General features: G+C 42.5%; 1 protein-coding gene across 2 annotated transcripts in view; it reads right to left on the bottom strand.

Moving 5' to 3' along the window:
* Positions 1 to 1,918: 1,918 nt before the first annotated feature.
* Positions 1,919 to 16,085, bottom strand: part of ANXA2 (annexin A2) — a 47,504-nt gene continuing 33,337 nt past the window's right edge. For both annotated transcript variants that reach the window (XM_029066192.1, XM_029066193.2), the window contains 9 exons: positions 15,696 to 15,809; positions 11,188 to 11,278; positions 8,679 to 8,758; positions 7,887 to 7,946; positions 7,166 to 7,259; positions 6,381 to 6,476; positions 5,594 to 5,652; positions 4,514 to 4,636; positions 1,919 to 2,296 (listed from right to left, as the gene is read on the bottom strand). In XM_029066192.1, the coding sequence (XP_028922025.1) occupies positions 2,237 to 2,296; positions 4,514 to 4,636; positions 5,594 to 5,652; positions 6,381 to 6,476; positions 7,166 to 7,259; positions 7,887 to 7,946; positions 8,679 to 8,758; positions 11,188 to 11,278; positions 15,696 to 15,809 (777 nt within the window). In that variant the 3' untranslated portion in view covers positions 1,919 to 2,236. The remainder of the gene's footprint in view (positions 2,297 to 4,513; positions 4,637 to 5,593; positions 5,653 to 6,380; positions 6,477 to 7,165; positions 7,260 to 7,886; positions 7,947 to 8,678; positions 8,759 to 11,187; positions 11,279 to 15,695; positions 15,810 to 16,085) is intronic.

The following is a 16,085-nucleotide window of genomic DNA, read 5'->3' as shown; positions in this document are numbered from 1 at the left end:
GGAGGTGTCCCGGAAAAATATTACATTTGTGCATTCAATTAGCTTGATTGTGGCTGCATTTTGCCCACTGAAGACGGCATTTATGCTGAAAAACTAAAGCATTCTATGTCAGCAGGTTTCTTGGAAGTGAAAGATGTACTCTTCTCCTTTCAAAGAACATGAAATGAACCCAAATTTTCATGTAGAAGAAGCAGCGAGGCTTGGTGGCAAGAGCACGGGCTTGGGAGTTAGAGGACGTAGATTCTAATCCCACCTGTGCCACTTGTCTGCTGTGTGACCTTGGGCGAGGCACTTAACTTCTCTGTGCCTCAGTTACCTGCTCTGTAAAATAAGGATTAAGATTGTGAGCCCCACGTGGGACAACCTGATTACCTTGTAACTCCCAGTGGTTAGAACAGTGCCCCTGGGCTTAGAACGGTGCTCGGCACATAGTAAGCGCTTAATAAATACCATTATTATGTGTATGGTTTTGCATTTTGGGGTTGATGTTTCATTTTACGTTGCTTCCAACCAGAAATGATGTAGGCCCTTTAAGTTGTAGGGTGGGGAAACTTTTCGGTGTTAGGCTTGTTTTTTTTTCCACCAACAAAGGGAAAGGCAGTGGGGAAGCACATCTTTCAGTTATTGGGGGTCTTGGGGAACATGGCATTTGCTGCTCTACAGCATTGAAGTTCTAGTGAAACCAGATCGTAGGCACAAGATTATAGGCTGATGAAGGAGGTGTTTATTTCTGGGAACCTAGATCTTAGTGCCCAGAAAAGAAAAGCAAGATTCGTTTGCTCCTGAAACTTAGGAAAAGCCACACTGCGAGTTCAGTCCCTTTAGTCTAATGATGTGAACCATTTCTTCTGCTCAAATCTTAGGCTAACAAGGACCTTTCCAATACTCCTACCTCAAATGGCCCATTCACAGTAGACAGAGGATGAGGGAGTAGGGTCATTTCCACACATCGAGATCCTAGAAGCTCCTCTAATAATAATCCTAGTAATTATGGCATTTGTTAAGCATTTACTATGTGCCACACACTGGGATGGATATACGATAATCGGTTCGGACACAGGACCCATCTCATATGGGGCTCTTAGGCTAAGAGGGAGGGAGAACTGGTATTTACTCTCCATATTTTAGATGAGGAAACAGAGAAGTTAAGTGTTCTGCCCCAAGTTTCACAGCAGGCAAGTCTCGGAGCTGGGAACCCGGATGTCCTCACTCCCAGTCCTTTGCTCTTTCAAGTAGGCTGCTTGGACTGCACTCTTCTTTCTTAGCCCGTGAAGCTCTTACTAAGCCCAACACTGTTCTAAGCACTGGAGTAGATACAAGCTACAATCCTTGTCCCACTGTCTTAATCCCCATTTTACAGATGAGGTAACTGAGGCACAGAGAAGTAAAATGACTTGCCCAAGGTCACAAGTGGCAGAGTCAGGATTAGAGCCCAGGCCCTTGTGACTCTCAGGCCCATGATCTATGCATTATCCATGGATGTCTCCAACCTGATTAGCTTGTATCTACCTCAGTGCTTAGAACAGTGCTTGACACATAGTAAGAGCTATGTCATCAGATATCATCATCATTATCATCAAATATCATCACCAGCCCAGCTAACAATGAAGTTCTGCTGAATTTTCCCACTGTTTGAATCAAGGATAGACAGGAGTCTTTCACCAAAAGCCATTAAAATCTCCTTTTGTATGTGATAACTGTGGTATTTCTTCAGCTTTTATTATGTCATAAGCACTACATTAACCTCAGGGGTAGATAGAATTAATGTATAACACTCTTGGCTGTCCAACTACCCAGCTTCCCCAAAGATTATCCTGGCGATGACCATTTCAGAATGGACCACTTGAATGGGGAAAGACAGTAAAAATGCCTCAAGTCTACGCAACGCAGATCCTTTCTTTAAAAACAGACAGGCTGGTTTTCAAAGTAAAAACTGGGTTTATTTCCACCAACACAGTACATGAGGGGCAAAGTATTTCACATCATATATTTCACTTCCATTGCTTTGGAATGTTCATTTATTTGGCTAAATAAGGAAACTTCAGGAAAGCCAAGCACTGCATGTTCTCTAAAAAAAAAAAAAAGGAAAAAATAGTACAAGAAAGCAAATGATACTATTGGCCCAGGAGAGGGTCTGGTGCAAGTTATAGTTAGTTGCAAGTTGATTTTCTAAAATTACAAGTTGGAAGAGCACAAAGCACCATTTCGAGATATGGACTACTTCTCGTCGGGACTTTCAGTCATCTCCGCCACACAGATATAGCAGCGCCTTCTGGTAGTCTCCCTTTGTGTCTTGCTATAAGGTCAGAAAAAGAAAGCAGAAAGAAATCTTTAGAAAACACCATGGCTAAGAAAAATCAATGCTTCCTGCAGCTCTTTTCACGTTAGAACAGATGTGGGGAATGTAGGCAGGAACCCCATCTCTTCTTCTCGCCCATCTTTTTGTTTAGAGGAATAATTCTCGGATTGGATAAAAGACTTAATTATATGTATTTCCTGCTTTGTGGCACTTAAAGTGAGCCCTTCAAATTAGGTCTGAATCATACAAAAGAAAAAGCTTGTAGGGGCAATGAGGGCACATCATAATAATAATAAGGATGGTATTTTTTAAGCACTTACAATGTGCCAAGCGCTGTTCTAAGTGCTGGGGCAGATACAAAGTAATCAGGTTGTCCGACATGGGGCTCACAGTCTTAATCCTCATTTTACAAATGAGGTAACTGAAGCACAGAGAAGTTATGTGACTTGCCCAATGTCACACAGCAGACAAGTGGAAGAGCTGGGATTAGAACCCCTGTCCTCTGACTCCCAACCCTGTGCTTTTTCCACTAAGCCATGCTGCTTCATAATAATAACTGTGGAATTTGTTAAGCGCTTTACTATGTGCCAGGCACTGTACTAAGCACTAAGGGAGATACAAGCTAATCAGGTTGGACACAATGTCCCAGACGGGGGTTACAGTTTTAATCCCCTTTCTGCATCACCCTGAATTGCTTCCTTTTACTCATCCCCTTTTCCAGCTCCACAGCACTTATGTGCCTACCCATAATTTATTTATATTAATAAATAAATTATCCTCTCCCTCTAGATTATCTGCCTCTCCCTCTAGATTATAAACTTGTTGTGGGCAGGGAATGGGTTTGTTATTCTGTTATATTGTATTCTCCCAAGAGCTTAGTACAATACTCTGCACAAAGTACTCAATAAATACTATTGATTTATCTGACAGCTGAGGTAACTGAGGAGTAGAGAAGTGACTTGCCTAGGGTCACACAGCAGACAAGTGGTGGAGCCAGGATTAGAACCCAAGTCCTTCTGATTTCCGGGCCTATTCTCTATCAACTAGGCCAGGTTTGAATGTGACGCAATGATTCCGAGTTCTGTTCCTTTGCTGGGTCACTGCCTGGGTATTTCAGGGGTGGGTAACATGCTCTCTCTGCCTTGGGCTTCTCTCCAAATCCCTCACTGGTAGGAGAATGCTAAATGTTTATAGCTAGTGTGGTTACGTGAATGACTGCACAGCTAACTCCTTGCTCCTTGATACAGGCTTTTCAGAAGAGGCTATACGGGACACAACTAAATTGTTCCCCCCTTGTCATCAATGGGCAAGGCATAGTGGATGGAGCACGGGCCTGGGAGTCAGAAGGTCATGGGTTCTAATCCCGACTCTGCCACTTGTCTGCTGTGTGACCTCGGGAAGTCACTTCTCTGTGCCTCAGTTACATCATCTGGAAACTGGGGATTGAGACTGTGAGCCCCATGGTGGACAGGGACTGGTGTCCAACTCCATTTGCTTGTAACCACTCCAGCGCTTAGTAAAGTGACTGCTACGTAATAAGCACTTAACAAATACCATCATTTGGGGGGGGAGGGGGTGGGGGTGGCAAGTTAGGAGCTTCTCAGTTTCTCTGAGAAAAGCCCCATGAGGTGCCTGGCATGGGTCAACTGTCTTTGGCCACAACATCCAGTGAAAACAGAAATGGACATGATACAGCTCCACAGAGATGACTATCTAAATCAAGAAAGAAGCCTAGCGGTTGGTCTGGCCCAACCTGCCAAACTCTTCAGCCCAGGATCAGCAGCTGTAGATGTGGATAAGTGGATTTCTGACAGGAATATGACACTCAGATGAAAGGACTGAGTTACTGAAGAGGAAGATGGAGTTGGTAGTCAAACAACAAAGAGTTACTTCTCCTCTGCCTAACAGCTCAGAGCAATCCCAAAGTATGGCATAATGGACAGAGTATGGGCCTGGCATTCAGTAGGTCATGGGTTCTAATCCTATTTGTCTGCTACTTGTCTGCCGTGTGACCTTGGGCAAGTTACTTCACCTCTGTGCCCCTGTTACCCTCATATGAAAATGCGGTTTGAGACTGTGAGCCCCCCATGGGACAGGGACTGTGTCCAACTCGATTTGCTCGTATCCACCCCAGCACTTAGTACAGTGCCTGGCAATATTAAGTACTTAACAAATACCACAATTATTATTATTATTACAACCTCTGTGGCTTACCTGGATGAAGTGATACAGGGATTTGCCATACTTCCTCTTGAACTCGGACCTGATTTTCAGCATGTCAACCTCACTGCGAGAGACCATGGTCCTGATCAGGATCTTATCCCGAGTCCCCTTGCCCTGAAAGTCAAATTGACATTATAAATTGTAGCTTCTGGGTGGCTTTTGTGCTGTCAAAGCTCTGATTCCTGGAAGCATCAAACCTACCCTTGCTAAGAAGCTATTCCTTCATTCAATCCTATTGATTGAGTATACTTACTGTATGCAAACATTGTACTAAGCATTTGGGAGAGTACAATATAACAACAAAGAGACACATTCCTGTCCACAACGAACGCACAGTCTAGAGGCACTGCTTACTAAATACCCACAGAGCCTCATATTTATTGAATGAGGAGCCATCTTCTACCCTAACACTCTTCTTTTTGGTGATAGCACTATTGAATTTTTAATGCCATTATTTCTTACAGCAATTTGAGATACCTCTGCAAAGTCTACCTTGGCTTGAACACCTCCCTTTCCTCAACCTTCAAAGAATTTTCACTGACTTGAATTTCAATTTATATTAGATAATGGCAGATCTTTTCAGCATAGATAGCAGGTGCCTTTTTGCTGATGAAGACGTTAAAGATAACACAGGAAATTAAGCATTTATTTATGTATATACACACAAAAATCCAGGGCATAGTCTTATTCCATCACTATGTGGTCAGGTAACTACTGTGATGGCCAATTTGGGGGATCTTGGGATCTCATTAATGTGCTTTATGTTATTTTCTACGGGAGACTGTACTTTGTTTCGTTCTCTTTTGCTTAAAAGCCGAGTTTCATGAAGCCAATTAAGGGTGTTAATCAGGGCAGAGTAATGCAATGAATGTAGTGGAGACCTTTAGAAATCATTAACTCATCAATGACCTCCCCCCAACACCCAGAACTGATGTACAAAGATACTAAGAGTTTTGCCTGAGAAAACAGACACAGAAGCAGCTGTGTGCTGGGGTTGAGCTTTTAGCCAGAATATCTCACTGGGTGGGAGATAAGGAAGGAAATCCAGTATGTTTTAAACACCATTCTTACCTTCATGGAATCATAGAGCCGATCAGCAAAGTACAAGGGCTTGTTCTGAATACATTGGACTGTGGAAGGAACAGAAAACGGTAGTTATGTTCGTTGCTGGCTTCTGTGGTAGGAAAACATCCTGGTCTTGAAAAGTGGAAAAGCTGGATTGGCTCCAGGGATTTTCCAGCGGTGGTTTAACACCACCTGCTAATGTAAATGTTCCTGAAGCCAATTCTCTTTCTGCTGTGATGCAAGGAAGGTCTCCAGTGGGACCATCACGTGCCAAAGCTGGCACAGATGCAACAGACAGACAGGCCAATCAATGGTATTTATTGGGAGCTTGCTATGTAGATAGCACTATACTGAGCACTTGGCAAAAGTACAATACCACAGAGTTGTAGCTGTGATCTCTGCCCATAAGGCGCTTACCGATTATATGGGAGTCTCCTATAAGTTAATGGGGCCATTTTCTTAACAGTGCTATGGTTTCCCATCCCCAAGGACTGCCCAAAAGAAAAATCCTTGAAAATCTGCCTTCAGTGATTGCACCATGGAACACCCACAAGTATGGATGCCTTTTTCTTTCCCTCAATTTCTGTTGTAGCACAAGCTTTTCCTAAATGTTGTCATTAAGCCGCCTTCCCCTAAGCCTCTATTTTTACCATTTACATCTTCCTCAAACCAACTTTCACTCATACCAAAGTGAGGACCTCCAGAACCCTTTCAGGGTAATGGTTTTTTTTTTTGTTTCTGAGGTTTCAACACAATTTGTTGTCCAGTGGAGTTGAGCAACGCACACTCTTACCCAGATTAAGGAAGGCATTTTCCAGATCTCCTTTGACCTCCTTCTTGATACTCTCCACCATATCATAAGGGCTGTAACTCTTGTACCTTTCAAAAACTATAATAAGGGGAAATAAGAATAAAAAAAAAACATAAGTAAGCCACAAGCACTTGTAAATCAAACCCGTGCTTCCCTCGGGAATTGGGAAGAGTTTGCTAATGACATTTCCTTTTCTCCCAAACCCAAGAAAACTGATCATGGCACCCTGAAAAATTAGCTCCTCCAACACTCTGAGTGAAAGAAAATAAGCTAAATTCCTGATGTTGAATTTTTCCCCTTAGTTTGGAGAACTACCATTTACTAAAATAAAACCCATATAATTTTCATTTGCACATGGAATTTCCACCAAAGGCAGCCACCAGCAGTAGTGATAGAGACCACTGGAGAGGTGGCAAGGAGCCAATGTACTCCAGTATCCAAATTTGGGTAGAAAATGTTCCCAAAGGTAATTCTCAATATCAGTGACACATACAGTGCTGAGACATGAGGGGACTCACTTTCCCACCCAGATTGAGTAGAGAATTGAGAAAAACTCAGTAATTGGAACTAGGTAAATTGCTTAACACTTCTGATTTAGAGAAACGGAAGACTGATTTCTGTCCTGATTGCTAATGTATCGCTCTATCTATGGGGAAAAAATAAAGAGATTAAAGTCTTAGGTTGCAAAGCTCTGGCTGTCCACCCTTTCTCCTCTCTGAGTCGAATGATGGATAACGTTGTGCAGAACAATTTGGTTTGTTCCATACCTTTCTGGAGGTGGCATACACTTCTTTCAGTCATGATACTGATCCATTTGGGGACATCGGTTCCTTTCCTTTTAACACCGGCATCGTAAAGGTCCTGCCCGCAAAATTAAATGCATTGTGGTTAAAATAATGACTGCATTTCCCCAGTGGACTATTTTGTCTCCCTATTCCCTGGATCTCCTCAAATGTTTGTTTACAAGACATTAGGGAACTCAGTAAATATAAAGCAGAAAGGGAACTGGCTCCATTGACACTCAAACAATATTCACTCATTCAATCATATTCATTTAGCACTTACTTTGTGCACAGCACTATACTAAGCTCTTGGAAAGTACAATTCATCAACAGATAGAGACAATCCCTACCCAACAACAGGCTCACAATCTAGAAGGTGGGGGGAGAGACAACAGAAAAAAACAAGCAGACAGGCATCAGTGGCAAATAATACTTGTGAGCCAGATGGGATCTTGTCTAGAAAATTCTGGTTGATCCAGTGGTTTAAGAAAAAAAAAATCCCTGAATAATATACATTCTCTGAAAGCAGAAGACACACAGCTGACACATTAAATTACATTTCTTTTAGCCCACTAATGTTTATTTCTAAAGCCTTTCTAAGGCATTAAGTTATCACACACACAAGATGGCGCTCATGTATGGGAAACCCTAAAACGGACTAGAGATGAGACGCGGAGAAGTGACTATTCATCACCATGGCACTTACCCGGGCATCCTGGTCAATTAGTTCATAATCAATCACGGAACCATCCTCTGCCCTTTTCCCCTTCAAATAAAAAGATGAAACTGATTTAAATTTCTCATTTAAATTGAGGAAATGAGGTGGGTTTTTTTTTTTCCTTTCAATTCCAGGGATTCACCATTTACTAAAACCCAAGGGGACGGTTACCATCAGTGGGGGACTGGCGGGGGTGGTCCGTCAAAGGCACTTCTGAACAATCCTAGTCTCCCCGTCTAACGACCAAATTCAGAATAACAGAGATGAGGTTCCTAGTCTCACCCTTGACTCTTTGGTCATTCAACTGACTTCCTGTCACAATTAAAAGTTGGGGTGATAATCCTCTGCAGCTGTATTTTCAAAGTGCTTTACTCAACTCTACTGGAGTGCAAAGTGCTACATTCAACTTAGACACAAGGCCCATAAGTAAATCTGCCTTCAGAGGTCTGCATATTTGCTCTCTCCTAGGGCAAGTGATGTTGGTCAGGATAGACATGTGCTAGGAGAGCCCAACTGACTTCCCTGGAGTCCTAGATAATTCTGAGCAAATCCAGGATGGGACTCAGGAGTTTCCAGCTCCCTGACCAGGAGCACTCCAAGCCCACTGATTCATGCTGTCTATGGCTGAGAATGCCTTGTGCTGAGTCTGGGCAGGGGGAAAGCCAGCCAACTGCCAGGAAGGAACCGCAGACTGCATCTAAATCCTCACGGACCACACTGCGATGTATCGAAGGGTGTGATCTGCCTCAGAAGGTCAAGGAAGAACAAGGAGGAACCTACCTTAGCCAGAGCAACCATCAATTTGCGGAAGTCGCCAGATGTGTCTGAAACAATGTCTTTCTCCAACTCTGTCTTGTACACTGAAAAACAAGATGTACGTTTATATTTGAGACCACAGGAATTTTTTTTTTTAAATAATCAGGGAGGGTTTAAGCAACTACCACACGATATACATGATCTAGGAACCTATCCTGTTGACTCTCTTTAAACAAAAAATTGCAGTTCTGGTGATGTTTCGGGTCTTCATTTCTTGTGACAAATCATTTTTAGGGCTGCACCAAATTTGGGGGCATCGATAGATTGATTATGATTTCTTAAATTTTGTCACTCTCAAACGTTCATGGTATTGGGAAGAGAAAGAGAATCAGAATGCATGGATTAAGGAAATGCCCAGACATCCACAGCCTACCTTTAAAACAAAGGCTTAATGTCCTCCTCCAGATTAACTAGTAGAATGGATTAATTTCCCTTTTAAACCTCCTGACTTTGGTTCACTAAGCTTCTGGTAGGATAGAGGCTGGCTCTCCTGTCCTCCCTGTCCAGGGTAACTCATCTTGCTAACGCCACTCTTAGCTGGCAGGGTGGCATGGAGCCCATGGGACAATAAACGTGAGCTGGCTTTCAGGCTTAGGTTTCATCCAGGTCATGCTGGACAATGAGGTGGAATTTACTGCTGCCCCTTCCTTCCCTTCCCAGCAGCTTATGATCTTCAATTAGCCAGTCAATCAATCAAATTTAATGAGCGCTTACTATGTGTAGATGCTGTATTTTAAGGGGAGCAAAGTTACTTATTATATTCTTTAATTGTAGCAGCAAAAATGCAGATTAGGGCTAAGAGGGGGCTATCAGCCCCTACTCAATAAGTCAGTGATATTTATCAACAGCTAATTGTGCGCAGAGCACTGTACTCAACACTTAGGAAATACTCCAGAAGCAAAAGAACATAGCGCCTGCCTAGGGGGAACAGAAACACAAAGGCAAAAATGCAGCCCAGTAGCACCAAATCACATCCTATCTCTATTTTTTTAAGGTAGCCCTCTAGGCTGTAAACTCCTTGTGGGCAGAAATCGGAGAACATGTCTGCTAATTCTTCTTGTATTGTACTCTCCCAAGCACTCAGAACAGTGCTCTGAACATAGTAAGCGCTCAGTAAATGCCATGGATTGATTGGGGCACAGGAAGTAAGCTGAAGATAGAGGAGTGAAGTGGGTGGGCTAGGATGTAATAGGAGATCACTGAGATTAGGTAGGGGGTGAACTGCTTGAGTGCTTTAAAGCCAATGGCAAGGAGTTTGATGTGGAAGTGGACAGGCAGCCATTGGAGGTTCTTGAGAAGTGGGGAGACATAGACTAAATCTTTTTTTTAAGAAAAATGACCCATGCAGCACAGTGAAGTATGAAAGTGGGGAGAGATAGGAGGCAGGGAGGTCAGCAAGGAGGCAGCTATAGTAGTTGAGGCAAGATAAGTACTTGGATCAGCATGGTAGTAGTTTGGATGGAGGAGAATAAGCAGATTTTAGCAATGTGAAGATAAAACCAACAGGATTTGGTGACAGATTGAATACCACTGATTGATTGGATTTTCTAATTTCAGTAGCTCTAGGAAAAAAATCCAAGTTATTTTTATTTTCTCCAACCTAGTAGCTATGCGCTTGATGAAGCACAAACTTTATGAAGATGGAATTCCAACAAATGGTATTACTAGACTTCGACTAACTTTGCCTTAGATCTGCTGGGAAATTCATCAGCAGTCAACCAATAAATTTGAAGGGACACTTGGCTTTTAGAAAGGAGCCAAGAATTTTTTCCAGTGTCCCAACAGAGCAGCCAGTCTATTATATATCTTTAATTAATAAACCAATATCTTCCCCCCCGCTCCACTCCTACCTTGGGAACTGAAATTTCTTCTCTGTATAGGGGTCACTAGTGGTGGTTTCCTGCTCCACAGAGAAGCAAACCTATACACTCAGCTCTCCCCTGCCATTTGGCAACAAATTGGCAGGACTGAGAGGAGTCTGATGAAGACAGGGCCGATTTAAGGCCCTGGAACCTCTCGATGGTAGAGCTCAAAGATATCCATGGCCTAAATCAATCAATCATATTTTTTATGGTATTTGTTAGGCACTATGTGCCAGGAACTGTTCTAAGCTCTGGGGTAGAATCAAAGTAATCAGGCTGGAAACAGTGAAGTGTTTACTGAGCGCTTACTGTGTACAGAGCACTGGACTAAGCGCTTGGGAGAGAACAATATAACAGCCATTCCCTGCCCACAATTAGCTTAGAATCTAGTTCTAGTCTAAATTCCACCCTTCTCTGGTTTGACAGTCCTTTGACAGGTTTGACAGGGCTGGGAGTCCGAGATGGGGGAAGGGTATTGCTGTCCGATCAAAACCAGTGGCTTCCCCAGTCACCCACAAAGCGTTTGGTAAAATGCAGAAGGTTTAAAGGTCACACACAGACTGTGGTAGCTCTTTCAATATCACCTGAGTCTTAAAAAATGGCTAACTTACGTTCCCTGTACACTTTGTTGATTTCGCACAGCTCCTGGTTTGTCCGTGAGCAGATGATCTCAATGAGGGTGTCCTCATCCGTTCCCAGACCCTGAAAATAAGGTGATGTTTATAAGAGATTGACAACCTTTTGGGTTGAATTCAGATTTTTTTTTTCCTCCATCCTCTCAATGATCAGAGATCTGGATCAAATTGACCTGCAGCAATTTAGCTATATAACCACGAGGTGTGAGTCGAAAGTAACTGCTCGGCAGGAATAGCAATCAAGAAATCCACAACTTTCTGCCACTTACAGAGAGTTTTGTCCTGGTTTCAAACAAATGGGCTTTTCATCTATCCTTTGTAGTAATTCTCACTAATTAAAGCACTTCATTTCATTCAAATTTGAAAGCGCATGAGGATATACTACTAAATTTTATACTTGCTTTCACATACCTTCCCTTGACTCTCATGTATTTTGGGGGAGAAAATAATAATAATAATGTTGGTATTTGTTAAGTGCTTACTATGTGCAGAGCACTGTTCTAAGCGCTGGGGTAGACACAGGGGAATCAGGTTGTCCCACGTGGGGCTCACAGTCTTAATCCCCATTTTACAGATGAGGGAACTGAGGCACAGAGAAGTTCAGTGACTTGCCCATAGTCACACAGCTGACAAGTGGCAGAGGTGGGATTCGAACCCAAGACCGCTGATTCCAAAGCCCATGCTCTTTCCACTGAGCCAAGCTGCTTCTCTAAGAGAGAAATGAAGCCTCAATACAGCTGGAGACACCAACACTATATTAAGGCTTAAGAATTTGATAGACAATTTATTCAACTTTCACATATATACTTGAGTTAGCTAGATGAGTTGAAGAGACATATTGAAACATGCATTTCAAAGGCTGTTTTGTGATCAAAGTCAAGGTTTAATCATCAGAGTTGTCAATTATTTGCCATTCTGTGAAGTTAAAATAAAACTGAATATGAGAATATTGCTTTGAACTAAGAAAAATTACTGTTTAAAATGTAAATCAAGTATAAGGTGTTAATATAATAAAATTACTTAGTCACATGGAACGAGTGTCAGTTGTTAATCTAACCTACTAAGAATTCAGATGCTCCAAACAGCAATACATTCTGAGTTTCAGGCAATTGTAATTTCAATTTTTATTTGTCACCTAATTCAGAGTTACTTTTGCAGCCAATATTGCTCTATCTTTAGGACTTTGTACTAATTTACATCTCTGATGTTTAGTAGCAGCATGGCATAGTGGCTAGTGCTCAGGCCTGGGAGTAAGAAGGTCATGGGTTCTAATCCTGGCTCCTCCACTTGTCTGCTGTGTGACCTTGGGCAAGTCACTTCACTTCTCTGTGCCTCAGTTACCTCATCTGTAAAACGGGGATTGAGACTGTGAGCCCCATGTTGGACAGGGACTGCGTCCAACCTGATTTGCTTGTATCTAACCCAGCACTTAATACGGTGCCTGGCACATAGTAAATGCTTAACAAATACCATAATTATTATTATTAGTAGTAAAGCAAATAGCTCTCTTCCCTAAAATTATTTCAAGAAAGATACATTTTAACACACTGACTAAATCAAATCAGCTATTTTCAATTATAAGGGGATTGTAGCCCTCTGAACATTTAAGAAAGCACAGGGTGTAGAATGTGTTAATCATATTTACTGAGCATATTTATTTACTGTATGCAGAGCACTGTACTAAGCACTTGGGAGAGTAGAGCACAACAGAGTTGGTAGAGAGTTTCCATCTACACAGTTTTCTGAATGTATAATAATGTTGGTATTTGTTAAGCGCTTACTATGTGCAGAGCACTGTTCTAAGCACTCCCAAGCCAGGGCTCTTTCCACTGAACCACGCTGCTTGTAAACTACAGTCCTGCTGCAAAGAAAGGGTAATGACAAAACAGGATTTGATTATATTTTTGCATTTTCAAAGGCAAGAAACTTAATTACTTGGCAGTCATTCACTATGAAGAGACTTTACCTTGACATTGCCCTAATATAGAACATTCCAAGAAAATTGTTTGGATTGGATTCGCTGGTGTAAACACTGGTTGTGACCAGACTAGACCCTCTGTAGTTTCACAATTACAATGTACTTGGGAGCGCATTATCGTCTGTGTCTACATTCTAAGGATTCACCCTTGAGTAGCAGTGTGACCTGATGGACAGAGCCCGGGCCTGGGAGTCAGAAGGACCTGAGTTCTAATCCTGGTTCCACCACTTGTCTTCTGTGTGACCTTGGGCAAGTCACTTCATTTCTTTGTACCTAAGTTACCTCATCTGTAAAATGGGGATTAAGACTGTGAACCTCATGTGGGGAAGCAGCGTGGCTCAGTGGAAAGAGCTTGGGCTTCGGAGTCAGAGGTCATGGGTTCGACTCCCAGCTCTGCCACTTGTCAGCTGTGTGACTGTGGGCAAGTGACTTAACTTCTCTGTGCCTCAGTTCCCTCATCTGTAAAATGGGGATTAACTGTGAGCCTCACGTGGGACAACCTGATTACCCTGTATCTCCCCCAGCGCTTAGAACAGTGCTCTGCACATAGTAAGCGCTTAACAAATACCAACATTATTATTATTATGTGGGACAGTGACTGTGTCCAAACCCGATTTTCTTGTATCCACTCCAGTGCTTAGTGCAATGCCTAGCACATAGTAAACACTTACCAAATGCAGCAATTATTACTATTATTATTATGTTTCAAAATCATAGATGTGTGCTTTGATTTCTTTTTAATAGATGCCCCCTTTTCTTACCATGCTGAAAACTTTGAAAGTGACACAGAGGGGATGCTGCTGCCAGAAACCCAAAGGCGTTTTTTAAAATAGCTCAACCACTACCGTCACTGTCTCAAACTTTAATCCATTTCAGCCCGGAGCCTGGCCATAATGACTAATGGAAGAGTTGGAAATGGATCAAAGATTTCCCATCCACTGCAGCTTCTCCCTGTTTAATAGATGGCCAGAGCGACCGATGGAAACCCTGGTTTTTTCCAGGCACAAGCATCCTGTACCAGGCACCACCAAAGGAGCAATCAAAAGGGAATTTGAAACAAGTAACAGTCGCTATTTACATAAATGCTGAGGGTCGCGAAAGCCTCGGAGAGGACCCTGCCTTTTGTGCTTTCATCAGTCCACGACTCACTTCCTGAGAAGATGAGATCTCCGGAAGGGTGATTAAATTGTACTGAGATTTTTCCCTCAACCCTTCTTTTTAAAAAATTCATACCCTGTGGGCTGAGCAGTCTCCTTAGTAAACTCAGAATTAAGAGGCCACCCGAATGAGCTGAGTGTAAAGCCAATTTGTATCCAGCTAGGTTAAAAGAAGATGGCATCCATCAACTAGGGCAGCAGTCTTGAGCTCTGAGGCCTTTTCCTGCTCGAACCCCACTTATCTTCCCTACGAAAAAGGATGACTCCCGGACTGAGCTATGGACAGGGGCTGGAGTGAAAGTGACCACTTAGGAGTAGGGAAAGAAAAAGCAGCAGCACATGAAATAAACCAAGAAAGGTGTCCTCAGCTGAAGAGGTTTCGTGGTTTCACAACAGCAGAGGGCACCATTTGATTGTGCATAGGATTTAGGATTAGGCCCAGCAAACGAAGTGCTAGACAGTTCTCAAAATGCGGGAGTGGCATTCTCGAAGAATCCTCCATTAAAGAAAACTTGCACTACGGTATGAGCACCTTGACCGATACCAGCCATATGTGGACAGATGTTTCTTTCAACTCTGCACTGCATTCCCCGGACAGATGTTTGGTACGCGAAGAGCTTTCTCTCTATCCCAACAGCCTTCAATTCAAAACACGAGGTTTCCAAACTGTCCATTTTTTTTTTCACTTGACATTTTCGATGTACCCCAAATTCGAGGTGCACCTGACCTAAAATGTTTACTAACTGCAATTCTTCTTTTCAAAAGATATTACGATGGTCGAAGTTGTGGATTACAAACTGAGGAACCTGTCAGAGTCTTTTCTCGTCAAGATGCTGCTCCCACCTGTGAACTAATACCTTTGGCAAAACAATCTGTCTTGGCAGGGCACAATCTCTTAAATCCCCCCCCAAATTGTAATCAATACCTGACAGAAGAGGAAAAAAAACAAAGATAAAATGAGGTATTAGAAGAAAGTTTCTCAGCTTGAGTGAATGGCTTTTCTGAGTTTGGATTTTTCTATATATCCTAAAACTATTTTTTTTTTTAAGAGGAGGAAGTGTAATCAAGGAAGTGGTTCTCGAAATGTGGTTGCAATTGCCCAGGTGCAGAGCAGGCACAGCTGGTAACTGGCTTCTCAGCATCGTGAAATGACTTTACAGTTTAAAAAAAGGAATTGAAATATTTTTGGTCTAAATCTCAGACTTGAGTTTTCAGCTCATTCAAGGAAAGGCTTCCAAATGGAAGAATTCAACAAAACGGAAAATCACCTAATTACACTTAGAAAAAAAACCATAATTCCCAATATTAATGGCAGGCTTTGATTCAGATTAAATCTCATCCTTGTTTACCTTCATGGAGGCTTTCAGCTCCGATGCATCATATTGAGCAGGTGTCTTCAATAGGCCCAGAATTACTGCCTCCAGGTGGCCAGATAAAGCTGACTTCAGAGCGGAGGAAAGTTCCTATGGAGAAAAGGGGAAAATGATGGTTGGCCAGTGTGAGCACTGGAGATTGAAACACTGAGTTTGTCTGTGAAGCAGGGTGATAAATTGGAATGAAATTCTGAATTCCCATAGATTCCTATATCTTTTGACCCCCCCGATCAGTTTCCCTTCAGTGACACATGCTACTAAAAAACAAAAGTTCGGGTTCTTCTTTCACAAACGCCCCTTGAAATCCAGGGAAAGAATTCTGCCTCAATTCTACGAGGCAGGGAGAATAGGATCGCAGCAGTACAC

This window comes from Ornithorhynchus anatinus, chromosome 5 (genome assembly GCF_004115215.2).
Source record: "Ornithorhynchus anatinus isolate Pmale09 chromosome 5, mOrnAna1.pri.v4, whole genome shotgun sequence".
Lineage (NCBI taxonomy): Eukaryota > Metazoa > Chordata > Mammalia > Monotremata > Ornithorhynchidae > Ornithorhynchus > Ornithorhynchus anatinus.
The sequence above is the reverse complement of the archived record's forward strand: the minus strand, read 5'-3'. Positions and strand labels throughout refer to the sequence as shown.